This window comes from Ciona robusta, chromosome 1 (assembly GCF_009617815.1).
Source record: "Ciona robusta chromosome 1, ASM961781v2".
Taxonomy (NCBI): Eukaryota; Metazoa; Chordata; class Ascidiacea; order Phlebobranchia; family Cionidae; genus Ciona; species Ciona robusta.
The window spans coordinates 565,031-589,184 of record NC_143235.1 but is presented as its reverse complement, the minus strand read 5'-3'; the positions used below and the strand labels follow the sequence as shown (position 1 = coordinate 589,184).

Below are 24,154 nucleotides of genomic sequence, written 5' to 3'. Positions count from 1 at the left end.
TTGTCTGTTTTTGTCCGGATTTGTGGCGGAAAACGTGGGTGTTTTCCTGTATGTCTGATAATTTAGAATATTGGTTAGTGGCCATCGTGCACTGTTGGAGTGGTTTTTACCCCGCAGGATTAATAGTTTGGTTGATGAACAATCACGCACGAAGTTATATACATGGAAACTTGTAAGTTGGCACGAGGTGTATGAAACAGAACACCTGTGTTATAAAGACTGTCGTTGCCCCGCCATTCGAGGACAGAAAGTTACATTCATTGAATGACATAATGGTTTAACTCCTTTAATTTCAATTGTGGTTGTTTTTTAATAGGCTTCTCCCATTCCAAGTCAATCCTATTAGATAACTATAATAATCCAGGTAATTGAAGTTCGTCGACTCCCTGAGGTCGAACCAAAAGTCTGTGGTTTGAAGTTTGACTTGTTTACTTCGACGATTGTGGTTGCTGATAGCTATATGTCGGCGACGTGACGGAGTCTGTCTTCCTAACACGGGAGGATCGGTTAGTCCGTATTTAGTGTTATAGTAGGGTGGGGGAAGATGGGACACCTTTAGCACATAATAACCAAATATTCAGATCGTGTTTTAAACAATAAACAGCGGTCTATGGGGTCGTGAAGATACAGTTTTGTAATTCTTTGAATATTCCTTGTTTACTACCGAATGGAACGAGAAAAAAGAATGAAAATGTTTCTCATCTTCCCCCACCCTACTATATAGAAGATAGTGTGCAAAAGGGAGTAGTCGTTTGGTGTGAATTTTGTGCTTTAACGAATGTCGTTTTGTTGCTGATTCCTTTCTCTTCGTGGTTTAAATAATTTGGTCCTTGTTTTCGGATGGAGAATATAAATTTTTGTGGAAGAAGAGTTATTTGTTTAAAACACGATCAGGATATTTTAACCACTTTAAGCACATAATATTTAAATATCCTGATCGTGCTTTAAAGTTTAAACAGTTAACAACGGTTTCGGGAAGTCGTAAAGATACAATTTTTGTTTCTTTGAATGTTATTTCTTAACTACCAAATGGGACTAGAAAATAGAACAAAAAGGTGTCCCAACTTCCCCCATCCTACTATAATATCCAGTACCACTCAAGTCCATGCAAGTCCTATACTTTTCTTATTTAACACAACTTCTATCTGTCCATTTGAAAACGATGGCAAAAAAATCCAACGTTTATTGTGGGCAAATATAGTATGATGAGGGAAGTTGGGACACATTTTAACTCTATTTTCTCGTCCCATGCGGTAGCAAACAAAGAACATTCAAAGAATTATAAAACTATATACTCAAGACTCCCATAGACCGTTGTTAATTGTTTAAAACACGATCAGGATATTCGGATATTATGCGCCGAAGGTGTCCCATCCTTCCCCACCCTACTATACACGAAATACATACGTGTTGAATAAACCGCATTATAAATGTAACTTACTTTATCCTCGCGTGGCCGGAAAACCACAGTCGTTATCACACGGGTTAAACACCTCGTGCCAGCTTACATTCATGTTGCCACCATTGAAAATTGAAACGTAGAATACCGTATGACGTTGGTCGTTCATCTCTAGATTTATATTCAGTGAACGCCATGACTACGTGGGCTGTGAGTTGAACATGTTTAACAGCTGCATTGGCAAAGTTACCGCAACCAGCCTGCTATGAGCAATAGCTGCTATTCACTTGGATAAATAGACATTATATGTTCTTGAACCGATAAGTGGATACAGTCTAATTAGTGCTTGGCAGATTAACAAATTTTGCCGAATGAAAGTTTTTTTGCAGTAAAATTAGAGCTAACTCAAGGAATATTTTTAAGAATATGACATGTTTTCTACCAAATGGGAAGAGAAAAGCGAATGAAAACATGTCCCATCTTACCCCAAATTACTATAGAATACTGTCATGCATTTTTACGTGCCCTACAAGTTACAGATTCGTTTCAGTTGTTTTTTATCATTGTTTAAATGACCATGTCGGTTTCGGGTAGTTTAGAAAACATTGCAAACCACGAGGACGAAGCAGAAAAGAAATGGAGACCTACGTTGAAAGGGAATCTTATAATACTTGGACTGTTGGTCGTGTACTTGCTGTTTAACCTGTTGGGCGCGTACATCTTCGTTATAATCGAGAGGCAGCCGAGTGTTTCTAAAGTCAATTGGTTCACCGAGTTTAAAGATCATTTCGTCAGCAACCACAGCTCGTGTCTCTCTCGCGATGAAGTGGAAATGTTTGTTCAGGTGAAACGTTTTCCATTTTTACTAAAAATCACTAAAATAATGTTCTAAAAAAAAAAAAAGTCACTAAAATAATGTTCTAAAATTTCATTTTGAAATAAAAATCGGGTTTTAAATAAAAGAAAAACAATCACCCACAAAGTTACTCATACGTGGTAACTCGTAAGCGGGCACGAGGAGTAAGAAACAGAACACCCATGTTAGGACAACTGTCATTGCCCCGCCATGTGAGGATAAATAAGTTACATACATGGTAACTCGTATGCGGGCACGAGGTGTATGAAACAGAACACCCGTGTTATAACGACTGTCGTTGCTCCGCCATGCGAGGATAAATAAGTTACGTACGTGGTAACTCGTAAGCGGGCACGAGGTGTATGAAACCGAACACCCGTGTTACAACGACTGTAGTAACGATAAGTTACATCTATTCACCCTTTTAATTCTGATAGCATTTTTTCTCAGAACATTGAACTAGCGTTAGAGGATGGGGCAAGCATAGTTGGAAATGTTAGCACTCTGGTTGTGGAAGATCCCTGGACCCTCCAGAGCGCTTTCTTACTTGCTTTTACTATTGCAAGTACAATAGGCAAGTGAAGATATAACCGTTTGTATATGCTAGTTATTTAGGTTTAACCGTTTGACGGCTAGATTCTTATTAAATAACAATCTGTAGCCAGTTATTCTCACTTGATGAGATTTTGTACCAAAACTTTAGTTAGAAAGTTTTTTCAGAAAAAAAATATTTTTTCTTAAAACTATCTTTAGAAAATTTGTTCAGTAAAAATTATTACAGTTATGTAACTTGTAGTAGGACCCCCAATACAACAAAAGGGTTTGACTAGAGTAAACTAAACTAGTTTAGTACTCTGGTTTGACGTCTCTTAACAGCATAATAATTATTTTTTGTTGGTATGCCATTTTAACATCCGAGGGAAAATGTATACGACCTATGATAAATTACTGTAATAATCGCTTCGTTTATACAGGTTATGGTGTATTGACACCAGCGACACCTGGCGGGCAAGTTTTTTGCATCTTTTTCGCCCTACTGTCGATACCTTTTACTGGTTTGTTGGCAGCTAAGATGGGGAACGTGATGGCGTATCATATCGAACAAGTAGGAACAAGTTTTATCATTTTATATTATTTTGATGGTGAGCAAACTATAACAGTTTCTCTTGAGTTACAGCTTCGCTTTTTATTTGATCTATGAATGAATGTAACTTATTTATCCTCGCATGGCGGGGCAACGACAGTCGTTATAACACGGGTGTTCAGTTTCATACACCTTGTGCCCGCTTACGAGTTACCACGTATGTAACTTAGTTATCCTCGCATAGCGGGGCAACGTTGCTATATAAGAACGGTGTTCCGTTTCATACACCTCGTGCCCGCTTACGAGTTACCACGTATGTAACTTATTTTTGCGTTGCGGTAACGTATATTCGTTATACCACGGGTGTTCTGTTTCATACCCTGCAGATAGTGAGGCTGTATTAAGCAGTTTTACAGCGCGTAACGATTGCTGGTCACTAATGGGTTGTCCTATTTATCAGCCATATAAAAGAAATCCCCCCAAAAAATAAAAGTCGCCCACAAAGCAACATACGTGGTAACTCGTAAGCTGGCACGAGGTGTATGAAACAGAACACCCGTGTTAGAACGACTGTAGTTTTCCGGCCACGCGAGGATAAAGTAAGTTACATTCATTGTCGCTCCTTTCCCTCCAGGAGATAAATAAATGCATTAGTGTCCTTGACTAGAAATAACAGTTCTTTGGAACTGCTTTTTAAAACATCATAAAGTTTACGTTTTAGGTTGCGAACCGACTTATCGCAAAATTCCCGAAAGCAAAGGTTTTGAGCGTCGTATTCACATTCGTGGTTGGTATTTTACTCCATGTTGCTCTCCCAAGTATTTTGCTGTTTGTCGTCTCCAACGAGGAAGGTTGGAGTTACATTGAATGTCTCTACACGGTGTTTATCACACTAACTACTGTCGGATTCGGCGATTTTGTTCCAGGTATGTATTTGTAAAAAGGCGGGGTAAGCGACTCTCTTAGACCATTGTTAATTGTTCAAAAAACGATCAGGATATTCGGATATTATGTGGTAAATGTGTCCCATCTTACTCTACAGTACTATGGTACAATAGGGGAAGATGGGACACCTTTTCGTTCTATTTCATCGTCCCATTTGGTAACAAACAAAACATATTTACAAAATCATAAAACTATATCCTCACGACTTTGAAATACCGTTGCTAATTGTTTAAAATACGATCAGGAAATATGGGATTTAGGTAATAACGTTACCCGTCTTACCCCACAGAACTATAACACGAATTTACGAGTTAATTTGGTCACGTGGTCGTCACGCGTAGCAGTTATACTGTTTTCTTGTTCAGAAAAGATTTGACGTATTAAAGTGACTGTACACAGTATCCGGAATTCGTCCGTTTTATTTGTTTTTTTACACTGCCGCATGCGGAACTCGGTAATGGGTTTGAATACGACTTCGCATGCCGGATACTGTGCACAGCCACCTTTACGCCGTATATTATATGACCAGCTGTACATTAAGCATACTTATTTTAATTCTACAGATCCGACTTATTACATTAAATGCGATTTATTCGTGTTGTACTTTGACCAAGTTGGGCCCCATACAACGTTCTCACTTATTTTAATCGCACAGATCCGAGCAGTCATGGCGGCATGTATACAACACTATTGGTCACAATATGGGTGATCGCTGGGTTGGCTTGGTTCGCAACAATATTCAGTTTGATTGCAACTATCATGTCGGCGAGAGCGAAAAGCTTTAGGCGAACTATGACGACGAAGAAAACGAATATAATTAACCGTGGGTGGAATTTGAATTACTATAGGTCAGCATTTTGAAACTCATTTTTTAGGTGGTTGGAGGGCGATTATAACGCGTATGTTGAATGCATTGATACGTATAATACACGAAATTGTTCAGGGAAGCAGCACGTTTGTAAATACTTAATTTTACAACTTAAAGTTAGACAGTAGAGTAAAATGCTTTCAACAGGGCATGAATTATAACCTTACATTGCAATAAATACTGAAAACAAATATTGTAAACATAACAAAAAAAGGTCTTGTTTTTTAGATGTAAAGCGAAAAACCGAACTATACTGAATATTTTAGTTGTAAATACTTTTTTTCTTATTTAGGAGTGAAGCGAAAAAATGTTAATCCTGGAAAATCTTCTCTTTCCACACAAATACACACAGAAGGAAACATTGGCGACCATTGAAAGATAATTTTGATTTGGAAACGTTTTTAATTATTTTGCTTGGCAAGCTAAAAAGTGACAGACAGCTTGATTTAAAAAAGACAATTTTTATTGCGATTTATTACAGAATGTAACTTGCTTTATCCTTGCATGGCAGGGCATCGACTGTCGTTATAACACGGGTGTTCTGTTTCATACACCTCGTGCCCGCTTACAAGTTACCACGTATGTAACTTATTTATCCTTGCATGGCGGGGCAACAACAGTCGTTATATCACGGGTGTTCTGCTTCATACACCTCGTGCCCGCTTACGAGTTACCATGTATGTAACTTATTTATCCTCACATGGCGGGGCAACGAAAGTCTTTATAGAAAAGGTTCTGTTCCATACACCTCGTGTCAGCTTACAAGTTACCACGTATGTTACTTTGTAGGTGATTATTATTTCTCTGTATGGCTGATAATTTGGACAACCCATTAGTGACCACTGGGTTGGAGCAATTGCCGTTAAATGTCTTGCCCAAGGACATAAACGCTCACAATAGTAGCAGCGACGAGTCTCGAACCCATAAATTATGGTTAGAGACAGAAGCTTACTGCCGTAATTCGTAGTAAATGCTGCATCCGGTTTGTTTGGGTCCACTAAACAAAATTAAGTCAAAAATAAAGTTTCTTTTATATATATACCATATTACCTGTTATATAATCGTCTATTGTTTAAATACGTGCATTTAAGGTTGCAGAGAATTTACTTCATCTCGTGTTAAGGCCGTTGAGGCAATTTTTTCATATCATTGTTGCAAGTAAATATTATCTTTGGAGTTGCCCGATTTCTTAATTATAAATTATCTTCTCGCGAGAATTGCTCGATTGAAATTTTAGTGAAACTTTTAGTGACTATCAAAATTAAGTAACGGAAAAAAGATATGAATAAATGGAAATTACAAAGTAGATTTTTTTGTACAAAGTTCGCAAAAGATAAGATTGAAAAAAAGAAGAAACAAAAAAAAGGTATAAATGAGAAAACGGATAGAAAAAAAAGTAATATTAATGTTTTCTAGTGGTTACACGAATAACACAGTAAAGTAATAATCGTAATGTTTTCCCGTAAACGATACATATCAATCTCACTCAGTAATTTTATTTTTTTTATCAATCCCACCCAGTAATTTTATTTTTTTATTAATCCCACCCAGTAATTTTATTTTTTTTATTAATCCCACCCAGTAATTTTATTTTTTTATTAATCCCACCCAGTAATTTTATTTTTTTATTAATCCCCCTCAGTAGTTTTATTTTTTTATTAATCCCACCCAGTAATTTTATTTTTTATTAATCCCACCCAGTAATTTTATATTTTTTTATTAATCTCACCCAGTAATTTTATTTTTATTAATCCCACCCAGTAATTTTATTTTTATTAATCCCCCTCAGTAGTTTTATTTTTTTATTAATCCCACCCAGTAATTTTATTTTTATTAATCCCCCTCAGTAGTTTTATTTTTTTATTAATCCCACCCAGTAATTTTATTTTTTTATTAATCCCCCTCAGTAGTTTTATATTTTTATTAATCCCACCCAGTAATTTTATTTTTTATTAATCCCACCCAGTAATTTTATTTTTTTATTAATCCCCCTAAGTAGTTTTATTTTTTTATTAATCCCACCCAGTAATTTTATTTTTTATTAATCCCACCCAGTAATTTTATTTTTTTTTATTAATCTCACCCAGTAATTTTATTTTTATTAATCCCACCCAGTAATTTTGTTTTTATTAATCCCCCTCAGTAGTTTTATTTTTTTATTAATCCCACCCAGTAATTTTATTTTTATTAATCCCCCTCAGTAGTTTTATTTTTTTATTAATCCCACCCAGTAATTTTATTTTTTATTAATCCCCCTCAGTAGTTTTATTTTTTTATTAATCCCACCCAGTAATTTTATTTTTATTAATCCCACCCAGTAATTTTATTTTTTTATTAATCCCACCCAGTAATTTTATTTTTTTATTAATCCCACCCAGTAATTTTATTTTTTTTATCAATCCCACCCAGTAATTTTATTTTTTTATTAATCCCACCCAGTAATTTTATTTTTTTATTAATTCCACCCAGTAAATTTATTTTTTTATTAATCCCACCCAGTAACTTTATTTTTTTATTAATCCCACCCAGTAATTTTATTTTTTTATTAATCCCACCCAGTAATTTTATTTTTTTATTAATCCCACCCAGTAACCTTATTTTTTTATTAATCCCACCCAGTAATTTTATTTTTTAATTAATCCCACCCAGTAATTTTATTTTTTTATTAATCCCACCCAGTAATTTTATTTTTTTTATTAATCCCACCCAGTAATTTTATTTTTTTATTAATCCCACCCAGTAACCTTATTTTTTTATTAATCCCACCCAGTAATTTTATTTTTTTATTAATCCCACCCAGTAATTTTATTTTTTTAATAATCCCACCCAGTAATTTTATTTTTTTATTAATCCCACCCAGTAATTTTATTTTTTTTATTAATCCCACCCAGTAAATTTATTTTTTTATTAATCCCACCCAGTAATTTTATTTTTTTTATTAATCCCACCCAGTAACCTTATTTTTTTATTAATCCCACCCAGTAATTTTATTTTTTTATTAATCCCACCCAGTAACCTTATTTTTTTATTAATCCCACCCAGTAATTTTATTTTTTTATTAATCCCACCCGGTAATTTTATTTTTTTTATTAATCCCACCCAGTAATTTTATTTTTTTTATTAATCCCACCCAGTAATTTTATTTTTATTAATCCCACCCAGTAATTTTATTTTTATATTAATCCCACCCCGTAATTTTATTTTTTTTATTAATCCCACCCAGTAATTTTATTTTTCTATTAATCCCACCCAGTAATTTTATTTTTTTTATTAATCCCACCCAGTAATTTTATTTTCTTATTAATCCCACCCAGTAACTTTATTTTTCTATTAATCCCACCCAGTAATTTTATTTTTTTATTAATCCCACCCAGTAATTTTTTTTTTTTTATTAATCCCACCCAGTAACTTTATTTTTTTTATTAATCCCACCCAGTAATTTTATTTTTTTATTAATCCCACCCAGTAATTTTATTTTTTTATTAATCCCACCCAGTATTTTTATTTTTTATCAATCTCACCCAGTAATTTTATTTTTTTATTATTCCCACCCAGTAATTTTATTTTCTTATTAATCCCACCCAGTAACTTTATTTTTTTTATTAATCCCACCCAGTAATTTTATTTTCTTATTAATCCCACCCAGTAACTTTATTTTTTTTATTAATCCCACCCAGTAATTTTATTTTTTATCAATCCCACCAAGTAATTTTATTTTTTTATTAATCCCACCCAGTAATTTTGTTTTTTTAATAATCCCACCCAGTAATTTCATTTTTTTATTAATCCCACCCAGTAATTTTATTTTTTTATTAATCCCACCCAGTAATTTTATTTTTATTAATCCCAACCAGTAATTTTATTTTTTATCAATCCCACCCAGTAATTTTATTTTTTTAATTAATCCCACCCAGTAACTTTATTTTTTATCAATCCCACCCAATAATTTTATTTTTTTATTAATCCCACCCAGTAATTTTATTTTTTTTATTAATCCCACCCAGTAATTTTATTTTTTTATTAATCCCACCCAGTAATTTTATTTTTTTTTATTAATCCCAAACAGTAATTTTATTTTTTTATTAATCCCACCCAGTAATTTTATTTTTTTATTAACCCCACCCAGTAATTTTATTTTTTTATTAATCCCACCCAGTAATTTATTTTATTATTAATCCCACCCAGTAATTTTATTTTTTTATTAATCCCACCCAGTAATTTTATTTTTTTATTAATCCCACCCAGTAATTTTATTTTTTATTAATCCCACCCAGTAATTTTTTTTTTATTAATCCCACCCAGTAATTTTATTTTTATTAATCCCACCCAGTAATTTTATTTTTTTATTAATCCCACCCTGTAATTTTATTTTTTTATTAATCCCACCCAGTAATTTTATTTTTTTTATTAATCCCACCCAGTAATTGTATTTTTTTTATTAATCCCACCCAGTAATTTTATTTTTTTTATTAATCCCACCCAGTAATTTTATTTTTTTATTAATCCCACCCAGTAATTTTATTTTTTTATTAATCCCACCCGGTAATTTTATTTTTTTATTAATCCCACCCGGTAATTTTTTTTTTTATTAATCCCACCCAGTAATTTTATTTTTTTATTAATCCCACCCAGTAATTTTATTTTTTTATTAATCCCACCCGGTAATTTTATTTTTTTATTAATCCCACCCAGTAATTTTATTTTTTTATTAATCCCACCCAGTAATTTTATTTTATATTAATCTCACCCAGTAATTTTATTTTTTTTATTAATCCCACCCAGTAATTTTATTTTTTTAATTAATCCCACCCAGTAATTTTATTTTTTATTAATCCCACCCAGTAATTTTATTTTTTTAATTAATCCCACCCAGTAATTTTATTTTTTTATTAATCCCACCCAGTAATTTTATTTTTATTAATCCCACCCAGTAATTTTATTTTTTATTAATCCCACCCAGTAATTTTATTTTTTATTAATCCCACCCAGTAATTTTATTTTTTTATTAATCCCACCCAGTAATTTTATTTTTTATTAATCCCACCCAGTAATTTTATTTTTTATTAATCCCACCCAGTAATTTTATTTTTTTAATTAATCCCACCCAGTAATTTTATTTTTTATTAATCCCACCCAGTAATTTTATTTTTTTTATTAATCCCACCCAGTAATTTTATTTTTTTATTAATCCCACCCAGTAATTTTATTTTTTATTAATCCCACCCAGTAATTTTATTTTTTATTAATCCCACCCAGTAATTTTATTTTTTATTAATCCCACCCAGTAATTTTATTTTTTTATTAATCCCACCCAGTAATTTTATTTTTTATTAATCCCACCCAGTAATTTTATTTTTTTATTAATCCCACCCAGTAATTTTATTTTTTTAATTAATCCCACCCAGTTATTTTATTTTTTATTAATCCCACCCAGTAATTTTATTTTTTTTATTAATCCCACCCAGTAATTTTATTTTTTTAATTAATCCCACCCAGTAATTTTATTTTTTTATTAATCCCACCCAGTAATTTTATTTTTTATTAATCCCACCCAGTAATTTTATTTTTTTATTAATCCACCCAGTAATTTATTTTTTATTAATCCCACCCAGTAATTTTATTTTTATTAATCCCACCCAGTAATTTTATTTTTTTATTAATCCCACCGAGTAATTTTATTTTTTTATTAATCCCACCCAGTAATTTTAATTTTATAATAATCCCACCCAGTAATTTTATTTTTTGTTAATCCCACCCAGTAATTTTATTTTTTTTATTAATCCCACCCAGTAATTTTATTTATATTAATCCCACCCAGTAATTTTATTTTTATTAATCCCAACCAGTAATTTTTTTTTTTTTAATCCCACCCAGTAATTTTATTTTTTTATTAATCCCACCCAGTAATTTTATTTTTTTATTAATCCCACCCAGTAATTTTATTTTTTTGTTAATCCCACACAGTAATTTTATTTTTTTATTAATCTCACAAGTAACTTTATTTTTTTATTAATCCCACCCAGTAATTTTTTTTTATTAATCCCACCCAGTAATTTTATTTTTATTAATCCCACCCAGTAATTTTATTTTTATTAATCCCACCCAGTAATTTTATTTTTTTATTAATCCCACCCAGTAATTTTATTTTTTTATTAATCCCACCCAGTAATTTTATTTTTTTATTAATCCCACCAAGTAATTTTATTTTTTTATTAATCCCACCCAGTAATTTTATTTTTTTATTAATCCCACCCAGTAACTTTATTTTTTATTAATCCCACCCAGTAATTTTATTTTTTGATTAATCCCACCCAGTAATTTTATTTTTATTAATCCCACCCAGTAATTTTATTTTTTTATTAATCCCCCCCAGTAATTTTATTTTTTTATTAATCCCACCCAGTAATTTTAATTTTATAATAATCCCACCCAGTAATTTTATTTTTTGTTAATCCCACCCAGTAATTTTATTTTTTTATTAATCCCACCCAGTAATTTTATTTATATTAATCCCACCCAGTAATTTTATTTTTTTTATTAATCCCACCCAGTAATTTTTTTTTATTAATCCCACCCAGTAATTTTATTTTTATTAATCCCACCCAGTAATTTTATTTTTTTATTAATCCCACCCAGTAATTTTATTTTTTGTTAATCCCACCCAGTAATTTTATTTTTTTATTAATCCCACCCAGTAATTTTATTTATATTAATCCCACCCAGTATTTTTTTTTTTTTATTAATCCCACCCAGTAATTTTTTTTTATTAATCCCACCCAGTAATTTTATTTTTATTAATCCCACCCAGTAATTTTATTTTTTTATTAATCCCACCCAGTAACTTTATTTTTTTTTATTAATCCCACCCAGTAATTTTATTTTTTATCAATCCCTCCCAGTAATTTTGTTTTTTTATTAATCCCACCCAGTAATTTTATTTTTTTTATTAATCCCACCCAGTAATTTTATTTTTTATCAATCCCACCCAGTAATTTTATTTTTTTATTAATCCCACCCAGTAATTTATTTTTTATCAATCCCACCCAGTAACTTTATTTTTTATTAATCCCACCCAGTAATTTTATTTTTTTAATTAATCCCACCCAGTAATTTTATTTTTTATTAATCCCACCCAGTAATTTTATTTTTTTATTAATCCCACCCAGTAATTTTATTTTTTTATTAATCCCACCCAGTAATTTTATTTTTTTATTAATCCCAACCAGTAATTGTATTTTTTTATTAATCCCACCAAGTAATTTTATTTTTTTATTAATCCCACCCAGTAATTTTATTTTTTTATTAATCCCACCCAGTAATTTTATTTTTTATTAATCCCACCCAGTAATTTAATTTTTTTATTAATCCCACCCAGTAATTTTATTTATTTATTAATCCCACCCAGTAATTTTATTTTTTATTAATCCCACCCAGTAATTTTATTTTTTATTAATCCCACCCAGTAATTTTATTTTTTATTAATCCCACCCAGTAATTTAATTTTTTTATTAATCCCACCCAGTAATTTTATTTTTTTATTAATCCCACCCAGTAATTTTATTTTTTATTAATCCCACCCAGTAATTTTATTTTTTATTAATCCCACCCAGTAATTTTATTTTTTATTAATCCCACCCAGTAATTTTATTTTTTATTAATCCCACCCAGTAATTTTATTTTTTATTAATCCCACCCAGTAATTTTATTTTTTATTAATCCCACCCAGTAATTTTATTTTTTATTAATCCCACCCAGTAATTTTATTTTTTATTAATCCCACCCAGTAATTTTATTTTTTATTAATCCCACCCAGTAATTTTATTTTTTATTAATCCCACTCAGTAATTTTATTTTTTTTTATTAATCCCACTCAGTAATTTTATTTTTTATTAATCCCACCCAGTAATATTATTTTTTTTATTAATCCCACCCAGTAATTTTATTTTTTTATTAATCCCACCCAGTAATTTTATTTTTTTTATTAATCCCACCCAGTAATTTTATTTTTTTATTAATCCCACCCAGTAATTTTATTTTTTTATTAATCCCACCCAGTAATTTTATTTTTATATTAATCCCACCCGGTAACTTTATTTTTTTATTAATCCCACCCAGTAATTTTATTTTTATCAATCCCACCCGGTAATTTTATTTTTTTATTAATCCCACCCAGTAATTTTATTTTTTATTAATCCCACCCAGTAATTTTTTTTTTTATTAATCCCACCCAGTAATTTTATTTTTTTATTAATCCCACCCAGTAACTTTATTTTTTATTAATCCTACCCAGTAATTTTATTTTTTTATTATTCCCACCAAGTAATTGTATTTTTTATTAATCCCACCCAGTAATTCTATATTTTTATTAATCCCACCCATTAATTTTATTTTTATTAATCCCAACCAGTATTTTTTTTAATCTGTCAATTTGTCAGCTATACAAAAAAAATCCCCCATAAAGTAACATATGTGGTAACTTGTAAGCGAGCATGAGGTGTATGAAACAGAACACCCGTGTTATAACGACTGTCGTTGCCCTGCCACGCGAGGATAAATAAGTTGCATAGTACGTGGTAACTTGTAAGCGGACACTAGGTGTATAAAAACAGAACACTCGTGTTATATTGACGGCCGTTGTCCCGCAATGTGAGGAAATATATTCATTCATTCTACCTTAAGCCTTTTCACTACAATAGCTATGACACTTCCTATCTCAGTACAAACATGATAACTTTCGGTGATTTCCGCGTTCTAAAATACTCACAATGGAACAAAAGGAAAAACAAACAACTTTTTACGATAATAATGGTCTTTGTTTGATAACAATGGGCTAAAGTGACCTCATTTTGAAAACAAAAACACTGGTATTACAGAAACCACTGAAACGAGTTTGCGAATTGGTTAAAATATAGTGCAGTTTAAAATTGTAATACTTCAACGTTGTTTTACAACAAATTAGACGAATCAATGTTTTGTAAAAAAATTGAATATTATTTTGAATTTTTTGTCGTTTTTTTTAAATAAATAAACATTAGGCAACAAAACTTTGTTGAAAATAAGATTGAGTTACATGTACTTTGGGGCGATAACTATTGCTTCACTACAATATAGTGCAAATTAAAAGATACAAAAATTAACATGGTATAAAAATTGGAACAGTGGTAAAAAAGGAATTAAACATTTTCGCCGAGAACTAAAAACTTGACATTTTTTAGCATTTCTAGAACCATGGAACAGCAGGGGTACGAGGAGGGGATTTTGGAAGTTTCGGTGTCGTTTCTGATGTAATATCTTGTAAAGAAATTTGTGTTAAAATAAAAAATGTAAAGAAATTTGTGTTAAAATAATAATAATAATAGCTTTTAAACAAGTTACATATGTCGATATGTGGTAACTCGTAAGCGGGCACGAGGTGTATGAAACAGATCATCCGTGTTATAACGGCTGTCGTTGCCCCACCATGCGAGGATAAATAAGTTACATGCATTCATCACATACATAATAATAATACAATAATAGTAATAACTTTTATTTGTGACTTGCAAATTTACATGAATTTACAAGGTTCTATAGTATAAGGCTCAAGACATATAATGACAATAATTAACAAAAAAAAAATCACCCACAAAGTTACATACATGGTAACTTTGTAAGCGGGCACGAGGTGTATGAAACAGAACACACGTGTTATAACGACTGTCGTTGCCCCGCCATGCGAGGATAAATACGTTACATTCATTTATTTTGTAAATCTCACTGTTATTCTTAGGAAATGAATTAAAAAAAACAATTTTTTTTATAAAAATATTAATAAAAATTATTGAAAAAAAAAACAAAATTACTAGAATTTACTGAAACCGAAAAGAATTTACCGAATTTACCAAAAAAATTTAACGAAAAAAACAACAATTTACCGGAACTCTTCCTTGTACTTTGGCGCGTGCCGTGCAAGAGGTTTGCATTTAAGCAAGCACTGGTGCAAGACAAACAGCATGCGATATATTGTCACTGTGTCAGCACCAGATAGTGGTTCATGCGCGGATAATGAGGTCACAGACCGCGGACTTCCGCTGACAGAACCATCTGTGTTTCGTTCCCAAATACGAACACAACGTGAAACAATGCGGTCGATGAACGTTCTCTGGAAATAAAAGTAAAAATAAAATATCTTTCAATGTAATACCAGCTATTATGTTATAATAATTAATAGTTATTACTGTATTTTACTAAACAAGAATCGCTTAACTATATGAACATCAGACCAGGATCAGATTCGCTGAATTAATTACAAGTCAACTTTGTGTTAGTTACAGTTAAAAGAAAAACACTATTAATAGCTGGTGTGGCTAGGACTAAAAACAAAAGAATTATTTTAACGGTTCATCTGGTATAAAAACATTGGGTATTTCCGACGTTTCGTCTGCCATTCAGCAAGACCTGAATAAGAAATGAAACGCAACAATACATGAAATGAAAACATTTCTGGGCACAAGAAAACAAAGGTTATTTTTAATTCAAAATTAGTTCACCTAAAAGTTAATCCCCCTAGTAATTTAGTAATAAAAACCTTTTGTCAGTGGTGCACAAAACGATCACCAACAAAATTTCATACTTGCTTATTAAAACATGAGGTGTATTAATAATATGCACAATAAAATAAAAAAGTGTTATAACTCAGAGTTGTACTATGATGTTATATTGAAAAATTTCCCATAACAACTAGAAGCTGTCCAAAACTTTAATTTTTCCCACAAAAAATGACCATGATTTTCCAAAAAAAAATGTAAAAAGATAGTAAAAATAAAATTTAACAAAACTAACCAAACCAGAATGATTCTCAATCTCTCTAAACAGTTTTTGACCGGTTAGATCCGGATCTGTACTTCCGTTCCAATTCCATGACACCTGTCAATCACAGAAGCTGGCAAATAATATTTTCTGATTTGTAATATTTTTCTCAGGAAAATACAATATTAGGCTGGCTACTAAAGTTACAAATCTAAATCTATTTAATTTGTAAAAAAGTGTAGATTTTTGTGCAGCCTTAATATTGTAAAATAACTCCCACTGTTTACTATTCCTGTCGCAAAAAAACAGGAAATTATAATTCAAAGTTAAATTGGAAAATTCATTTCTTGCTAGTACTGATGTATGTAACTTTTTTATCATGGACACTTGTGCCTATTATTTACTTGTGTATGTGTGTGTTGGATGAGGCTTATATATAGGGGGGCATGAGAGAACACCTACAAAAAAAATTATTCGTAACATTTACGAGTTACCTGTTTGTAACTTAGTGGGCAATTATTTTTACCTGTGCAGTGATCTTGTTTGTAACATTTATGAGTTACCATGTTTGTAACTTAGTGGGCAATTATTTTTACCTGTGCAGTGATCTCCATTAAGTGAAACAACACATCAGTGGCGGCTGTATTATATTCATCAGCAAGTTCCATCATGTTTTCACTCATAGTTAACGAGGGTGGGAACAAATGCTCGTGCAGCAGAGAAGAAATAAGATTTGCATGGAATGCGGCGCTAGGTCGTAGAAATTAAAAAAAAATCAAATTAAACGAAATTACAGTTTTTGTTTTTGAAATAAGACTTGCATGAGATGTTACGCTGTATCGTAAAAAATTGTATATTTAGAAAAAAATTATAGTTTTTGTATTTTTTTATATGTATGTTGTAAATAAGAACTAAAATATTAAAATTATCTTTTTTACTACTCAGTTTCAAAACTAAAATTTTCAAAATTTAATAAATTGCATGGTATAGTTACAGTATAAAATAAAAATGCAAAAAGTATAGGCTACACAAAAAAAACACCTATTCTGTTTAAATTTGGAGTATTCGGTTTATATTCAATGTTATAAGTTACATTGATTGTTCAGATACCACTTCATACCAGGAACATAAAAGTTGTACCTGCATGTTTGTAAAACTTTATGGCAAGCTGTGAGACCTTCGGTCTGATGAAGCATTTTCGCCAATATTTCCACAACCAACACCATGCACCTATAAAAGGTAATGTGTTATAAAATATATGACCGCTGTTTCATTTAACTACAGTTGTTCGACATACAGTTGGGTGGGGTAAAATGGGATGTATTTTCATTCACTTTACTCGTCCCATTTGGTACTTTACAAATAAAAAATAAGAATGTTTACATTCTAATATTAACCTGAGCCCTGCGACTCTAAAAGACACGTATTGGCAATTGTTTTAACTCAGTGGTCACTAATGGGTTGTCTAAAATATCAGCCATACAGAAACTAATCACCCACAAAGTTACATACTTGGTAACTCGTAAGCAGGCACAAGGGGTATGAAACAGAACACCCAGGTTGTAACGATTGTGATTTTCCCACTATGCGAGGATAAATAAATTACATACATTCATCCATATACTGGATTCCTAACAATTGTTATTCATTCATTGACTCACTCTATTTCATCAGCTCTTTCGTTCACATCGTGTGTCTGTTGGTTAAGATACCGCGTAAGAGTTTGTCCACACAATATAAACAACTCTGTATCTCTCCAAAACAAGTGCTGGATTGAATCTTTCTCTTTGGCTATAAATTGCAGCTCGAAAAAGTATCTGAAATAGATAGAAAATAACGATATTTCAATGCAATGTTTATACTACTAGGTACAATATTCACATAGTTTAAAAGGTATTATTTTAGCTTGTATTCATTCACTTCCTCACATTAACAAAGGTCTTATTTAATGAGCAATGCAAAGAAATGGAATTAACAGCAAAACAACAGTCCCATAACACGCTATGGATAAATAAATTGTAGAACATTGAGTAAAAAACATGGATGTTGAACCTTATAAGAAGCAACTCACAGTGGGTTGCAAATATTTAATTGAAATAAACAGATAAGAGAAATTTCAATAAATTGTGCAAATTTAAACCCTGATCTGGTGCTTAAAAAAAAAGATAGTAAAAATAAAATTACTTTTACTTGGGAAGTGATCCATAAGTAAGTTTTATAAACAAGCATAACAACACAATTGTATAATACAATTGGTTAGACTTAATTTTGTCTGTTACGTTTTTCGTAACACCAGATCTTACTAATAAGACAGAATGTTTGATGAAAACAAAAGCAAACTTACTTATGGATCACTTCCACACATTCGTTTCGCTTATAAGCTGAAATCAAATCCTCTTTTAAAGAAGAAAACAAAACTTTGGTCGTTTCTTTTTGAGTTTTGCTACTTTTTGTTGGGGTGGATGTCACGTCTATACCAATACTTGATGTAGCATTCTGAAACAAAGGTATTATGAAACATAGGCGTAAATCCTGGGGTGGTACAGTGGGCAGGCCAACCCTGAACTTTCTGCTTTATATTAATCAGTAAACATTACAACTTATGAAATGACATAAAATAAGATGTGAGGATAAAGTAATATACGTGGTAACTCATAAGCAGGCACGAGATGTATGAAACAGAACATCTGTGTTATAATTAGGGATGTGCTGAAGTTGTAAAAGCTCGAGTTCGCCGAGCGCCGAGCTTCAACGAAAAGCTCGGCACGAGCCCGAGCCCGAGCACATATGACGTCATCAAGGAGAAAGGCGTTCCTATTCAGCCGAAAAGCGTTGCTAATCAAAGTAATACAGAACACGTGGTTTGCGGTTAAAGAGACGTCTCGTTTCGTAATTCCCATTGTTGCAAAATGTAGAGTTCATAGAAAAAAAATATTTAATTCAAAATTATTTCAAACTGTTGCAGCCAGTGGCGCAACCAGCGCGTTCAAAAGGGGACTGTCATAGAGATATTTACGTCCAGTCAACGTTATCTCTGACGCGATACAAGCGCTTTAGATATTGGTCTTGCACACTAATATGTATTCTACAATTTCTACTTTATGCGGTAAATTAAAACTAATATTACATTATTAAAAGGACGTATCTAAATTAATATAAACAAATGAAACATTGGTGCAAGTTTCACGCATGTACATCGTGGATAATGTAATGATTATTTACGTCAGAATAACTTTGATAAACCATTACGATCGTTACATCACAATTGAGAGTGTTGGAAAACAATTGTGTTTTATTCGCTTCCATACGATCTGTAGTTTGTGTATAATTTTTGTTGCAGGTAAATCGCGATTATGTGAATTTTAATAAATGCAAATATAATAGCGAGGAGCGATGCTATCAGTAAATTGGAACCAACAGAAATTGTAATATAATATTACAAAGTATCGTTCCGGCCGAGCTTGGACAGAAGCCAAAAAAACATCGTTTGTTGGCACCGCACGAGAACCAGAGTTTCATTACGTCATTTTTCACGAGAATAAATTCACAACGATTGCTTCGTTTGTTACGTGTGAAATGTATGCTACCGCATGCGTCTTCCTTTATTTCCTACACCGGCGCAGCGTAAACATGTGAAGCTCATACACGATGGTTTGATCTCGTGGTTGGTTAGAAGTGGGCACATTCCTTCTGATTGTTATATTATGAAACGTCATAATTAATAGTTACGTTACAATAGGACAAGTGACGTAACAATTGAATTCCAAGCGAAGAAGTGTAATATTGAATGCAACGCGTGTTTTAGCACTTTCTGGCTGCGTGCATGTTTGCGGAAACGGGGGCTGTCATGGCAGCAGTTTATATTATTTCATTATAAAAAAGTTTTAGAGTTTTTGGCTTTTTATTTAAAATCGGATACGGAAACATTGGATGGGCGCTCGTGTAATTGGTCACCGGCTGTAATTCGATACGGGCAAATTCGCTGACGTTGCGATTCGTTACTTGCGAGAGAGCAAATTCACAACGAACGAAAAATAATTAAAGAGAAAGCTACGCTGACTAGTCTCGTTATCTTTTAGTAGCTTCACTTTTTTCATTTTTAATATTTTTCGCTCTCGCGTGCAACATTATAGCAATAGCATAAGGCTCGGCGCTCGGCCCAGTTTTCCACCGAGCGCCGAGCGTCAAAAAAGGAGACGCTCGGGCACGAGCTTTTGAGTTCGGGCTCGGCTCGGCACATCCCTAGTTATAATGACTGTCGTTTTCCCGCCATGCGAGAATAAATAAGTTACATACGTGGTAACTCGTAAGCTGGCATGAGGTGCATGAAACAGAACACTCGTGTTATAATGATACGGTTGTCCCGCCATGAGAGGATAAATAAGTTTATTCATTCACATGAAATCAACTATATAGAAAACAATGCAGTTTATAAACTAATGAAAACTTATACGTTCTAGCATGAAATTAGCCCCAGACTGGTCCCTTCATTCAAATATTATAAAAGCAGAAGTGTAAGCAAGATATGCAGAATGTAGACAACAATAATTAAACATGATCAAAATGAACGCCCTACCTCATAATCAATTAATAATTTAAGAGTATATAAACTACATACTTGTTAAATAATTAATTCGCAACCCCAAAGGGATAAACTCTTTAAATTTATATTAAATATGCTGCTTGCCATTATGAGTCTTGCCCAAAGACACATATGCCCACAATGTTAGTAGTGTGAACTAGGGATGTGCCGAGCCGAGCCCGAACTCAAAAGCTCGTGCCCGAGCGTCTCCTTTTTTGACGCTCGGCGCTCGGCGAACCCGAGCTTTTTCAACTTCAGCCCATCCCTAGTGTGAACCTTAAACTCATGGCAGGAGCGCTAACCAGTAACCACTGAGATACCCGCTTTATACGTATAAAGCCTATAAAGACGTATAAAGCCTATAAAGACGTATAAAGCCTATAAAGACGTATAAAGCCTATAAAAGCGTATAAAGCCTATAAAGACGTATAAAGCCTATAAAGGCCCAGGCGTATGAAGCTTTATAGGCTTTATACGTCTGGCAGCAACACACAAATAATTAATTAGTAATTTTGATAAAATATTAATAGTGAATTCCCTATCACTAAAATAATCAATCAGTTAGTACGATTAAATACAACCCCTAACCCCATAAAAAAAATCAATAATTGAACAGCATACATAAACTACATACTTTAAATAACTAATTAGTAATTACATTAAGTATATGGAGTACCCTAATGCATAAATATTCAATAATTTAACAGTATTATTAAACATAAATACTTGATAAACAATTAATTAGTAATAACGATCAAATATAATGAATAGGCATACCCTATTGAATAACTAAACAACATTGAACAGAAGTTCATATAAAATACATACTTTGATAATTAGTTAGTCATTGGCAGCAGATATAGTGAATACCCTATGGCATAACTATTCAATAATTAAACAGTAGCATTCATAAAATACTATCGAGAGCGACGAAAAAGTTTTTGTTCTATCATTACGACACTGATACAAGTTAGCTTTTATAAACAAGGAAATTACGAATCTATGAGGAAACAAAATCCAATGTTCCGTAATCCAAGTTAAAACTTTATTCTAAACCATTTATTTTAAAGCAAAACAGATTTGTCAAGGTAGAACAAAACATCCCATGCGTTATATGTTTGATGGCGATATATCACTCACTTCGATGTTGATAATCGACGCGGGGGAATATTATAAATAATAAATTATCAATTACCAGCATATAGGATTTCCACAACACCCTTAGCATCTGGTACATGGTAGAAGTTTCGTTCAAGATATAAAAGTGAATTTCTTCGACCCCTAAATCCCCCGAGGGCGCGCGGGACAGACTTGAACTACTTTGCGTCGATAATGTTTCGCAAGCTTCAGTTGACTCTGGGTTAGAAAATGGAAAAATTTTTAATATAGACATAACGGCACATATTTCACAAGGACACATATGACCACAAATCCACAATGGCAGCAGTTGACTTGGTTTATGAAAATGGAAAACTATTAATTTTTAATGCAAATGTAACACTCTATATATACATATGATACTATTATCCTCATTTTCACATGGTTCTGTTTAAAACTAAAGCCCGTTTTACCATGCGTGACTAACTTTGTTGGTGATTATTTTCATTGGCGGGTAATGACAGTGTTCTGTTTCATACACCTTGTGCCAGCTTACAAGTTACCATGTATGTAACCTATTTATTCTTGCATGGCGGGGCAACGACAATTGTATAGCACTGGTGTTAATACACCTCGTACCCGTTTACAAGTTACCACGTATGTAACTTTGTTGTTGATTGTTTTTCTGTATGGTTGACAATTAGGCAACCCATTAGTGACCATTGGGTTGGAGCAATTGCCATTAAGTGGCTTGCCCAAGAACACATATGCCCACAATGGTAGCAGCTATGAGTCTTGGACTTACAACATCATTGCTTAAGGTAGGCAACCTAACCACTTTGCCAGCGCACCAGATTTTGTTGAAATAAAAGAAACCCACAAATTGTGGGATTAAAATCTACATACAAATTGTCGAAATAAAAGATACCCACAAAGTGTTGAAAAAGTAAAAGCTACCAACAGACTAACTCACCTGATCTGTTTGAGTTGTTATTCGAGTTGTAATTCGACGACGCATTTGACCTTAAACTGGTAGCACTTCCAAAATCTTCTGTCTTCTTTTTCGTAAGCAAATTCAAAACTGACTTTACTATGGAAGTTTGACTTTTAGTTGTGTGAGCGCTTTCTTCTGGTGTTGTCGGCAAATTTAGCGTAGGCGCGAGTTTTTTCGTGGTTCGATGCGTGTGGCGGATTAAAACGTGTTGGACAATGTTTTGTAAATCTTTTTGTAGGAAGGTTGCAGTGTCGTGTATCTGTGGAAATTTAAAAAAATTATACAAAAAACTTGAAAAAATGTCTGAATACTTTAAAAATCAAAAGTTTATACAACTTAAATTTCTTACCAATTCAATGCCAGTCATTGTACTGAAAGGAATCGAAAAAATGACAGACTTTGGGGGGTTTTCGGTGACAGATATTGCATCGCCGGTCGCAAACATAAATCGGAACGAGTGTTTTTCGTTTTTTGACAAAACCACGCACGGCTCGTATAATTTGACTTGCTGTTCCTGTAACAATAAAGATTAAAGAATAAATGTAACTTGCTTTATTTTCATGTGGTGGGGCAACGACAGTCGTTATAACAAGAGTGTTCTAGTGCATATACCTCGTGCCAGCTTACAAGTTACAACGTATGTAAATTTGTGTAAAGATAATAAGAAATTATGTTGTAAAAATAGTAAAATAATCCGGTAATAAAAGTAAAAAAAATAATAAATTTTATATTTTTTGTATGATGATATAAAGATAGACAGAACACTGGTAAAAAGATTTCTACTTATCTGCTAACCCCTTTAACCCCTAACTACCAACCTCTAACACATTTAACCAGCCTAATTTGTAACGTACAGGTAAAAAATGCCTAAAATATTTGTTTCAAATAAGTTAAGAAAATATTTTTATAGTAACGTACCCAGTCGTCTAATATTCTATTTAAAAAGCTCTCGAATTTAGAGTTTTTGATTGCCATCCGTGAATTCGTTGCTAAACTTTTCTCCTATACATTTTAATCGTACAGCAGAGGACAGTTGCTTTTATAGAAAAAGTTAAAAACAAAAAGATTAATCGCTTGCAGCGTTGCCGCAACAACAACAGATGCAGATGTCACACGGGGAAAGCCCAGAGTAGAGAGAAAAAGAAAACGTAAAGAAAATAGCCGATTGGGGACAGAGCCAGTTTTTTACATGTCTGCCTAGTTTTGCACATATTTTTGCCAAATGAACAAAAATTGGTCATTCGCGTATTTTAGGAACAAACTTACAAAACAAAAATTGGGTTAAATGAGTTTAATCCACAAAAATTTAAGATTTATATTTTTTTATTGACAAACGGCAATTAAAGTTTTTAAAAAAACATCATCTTGTCATATTTAACCTATCGTGTCGACACACTGGTTATACAAATGGTAGCCTACCCCAACGCAAGCCACACAAGAAAACTATACTAGTTTGCGGATTTTAATCAATAATTACTTTTTTAGCACTTTCGGTAATTACTTTTTTATCATTTTAATAATAACATCATCATAATAATAA

At 32.2% G+C, this 24,154-nt stretch overlaps 2 protein-coding genes across 3 annotated transcripts; one reads left to right on the top strand and one right to left on the bottom strand.

Annotated features, from left to right (window-relative positions):
• Window positions 1-22: 22 nt before the first annotated feature.
• LOC149741088 (potassium channel, subfamily K, member 16-like) lies at window positions 23-5,762 on the top strand. 2 transcript variants are annotated; one of them, XM_089893957.1, is made up of 6 exons: window positions 23-2,243; window positions 2,706-2,829; window positions 3,230-3,360; window positions 4,061-4,265; window positions 4,940-5,107; window positions 5,445-5,762. In XM_089893957.1, the coding sequence occupies exons 1-6, from the start codon at window positions 1,971-1,973 to the stop codon at window positions 5,525-5,527; spliced, it is 984 nt and encodes a 327-aa protein (XP_089750083.1). In that variant the 5' UTR covers window positions 23-1,970; the 3' UTR covers window positions 5,528-5,762. The 2 variants fall into 2 exon arrangements, with proteins under 2 accessions (XP_089750083.1, XP_089750084.1); XM_089893958.1 differs by having other exon boundaries at window positions 4,940-5,132.
• Window positions 5,763-13,943: 8,181 nt separating this feature from the next.
• Window positions 13,944-23,737, bottom strand: LOC149741087 (uncharacterized protein C12orf56-like). The gene is made up of 11 exons (XM_089881256.1): window positions 23,533-23,737; window positions 22,964-23,128; window positions 22,594-22,873; window positions 21,718-21,878; window positions 18,285-18,436; window positions 17,602-17,757; window positions 17,081-17,170; window positions 16,537-16,690; window positions 15,974-16,057; window positions 15,067-15,293; window positions 13,944-14,443 (listed from the first exon to the last, which is right to left on the bottom strand). Exons 1-11 carry the CDS (start codon window positions 23,587-23,589, stop codon window positions 14,326-14,328), a joined length of 1,644 nt encoding a protein of 547 aa, XP_089737382.1. The 5' UTR covers window positions 23,590-23,737; the 3' UTR covers window positions 13,944-14,325.
• Window positions 23,738-24,154: the final 417 nt, after the last annotated feature.

Excerpts from the sequence above, each read along its gene's own strand:
- LOC149741088 (XM_089893957.1), top strand. The coding sequence starts at position 1,971 with ATGACCATGTCGGTTTCGGGTAGTTTAGAAAACATTGCAAACCACGAG. Across the intron at positions 2,244-2,705 it reads AAGTGGAAATGTTTGTTCAG|AACATTGAACTAGCGTTAGA; the intron begins GTGAAACGTTTT and ends ATTTTTTCTCAG. Across the intron at positions 3,361-4,060 it reads TGGCGTATCATATCGAACAA|GTTGCGAACCGACTTATCGC; the intron begins GTAGGAACAAGT and ends TTTACGTTTTAG.
- LOC149741087 (XM_089881256.1), bottom strand. The coding sequence starts at position 23,589 with ATGGCAATCAAAAACTCTAAATTCGAGAGCTTTTTAAATAGAATATTA. Across the intron at positions 17,758-18,284 it reads TGTGTGGAAGTGATCCATAA|ATACTTTTTCGAGCTGCAAT; the intron begins GTAAGTTTGCTT and ends TATCTATTTCAG. Across the intron at positions 16,691-17,080 it reads AAAGTTTTACAAACATGCAG|CGCCGCATTCCATGCAAATC; the intron begins GTACAACTTTTA and ends TCTACGACCTAG.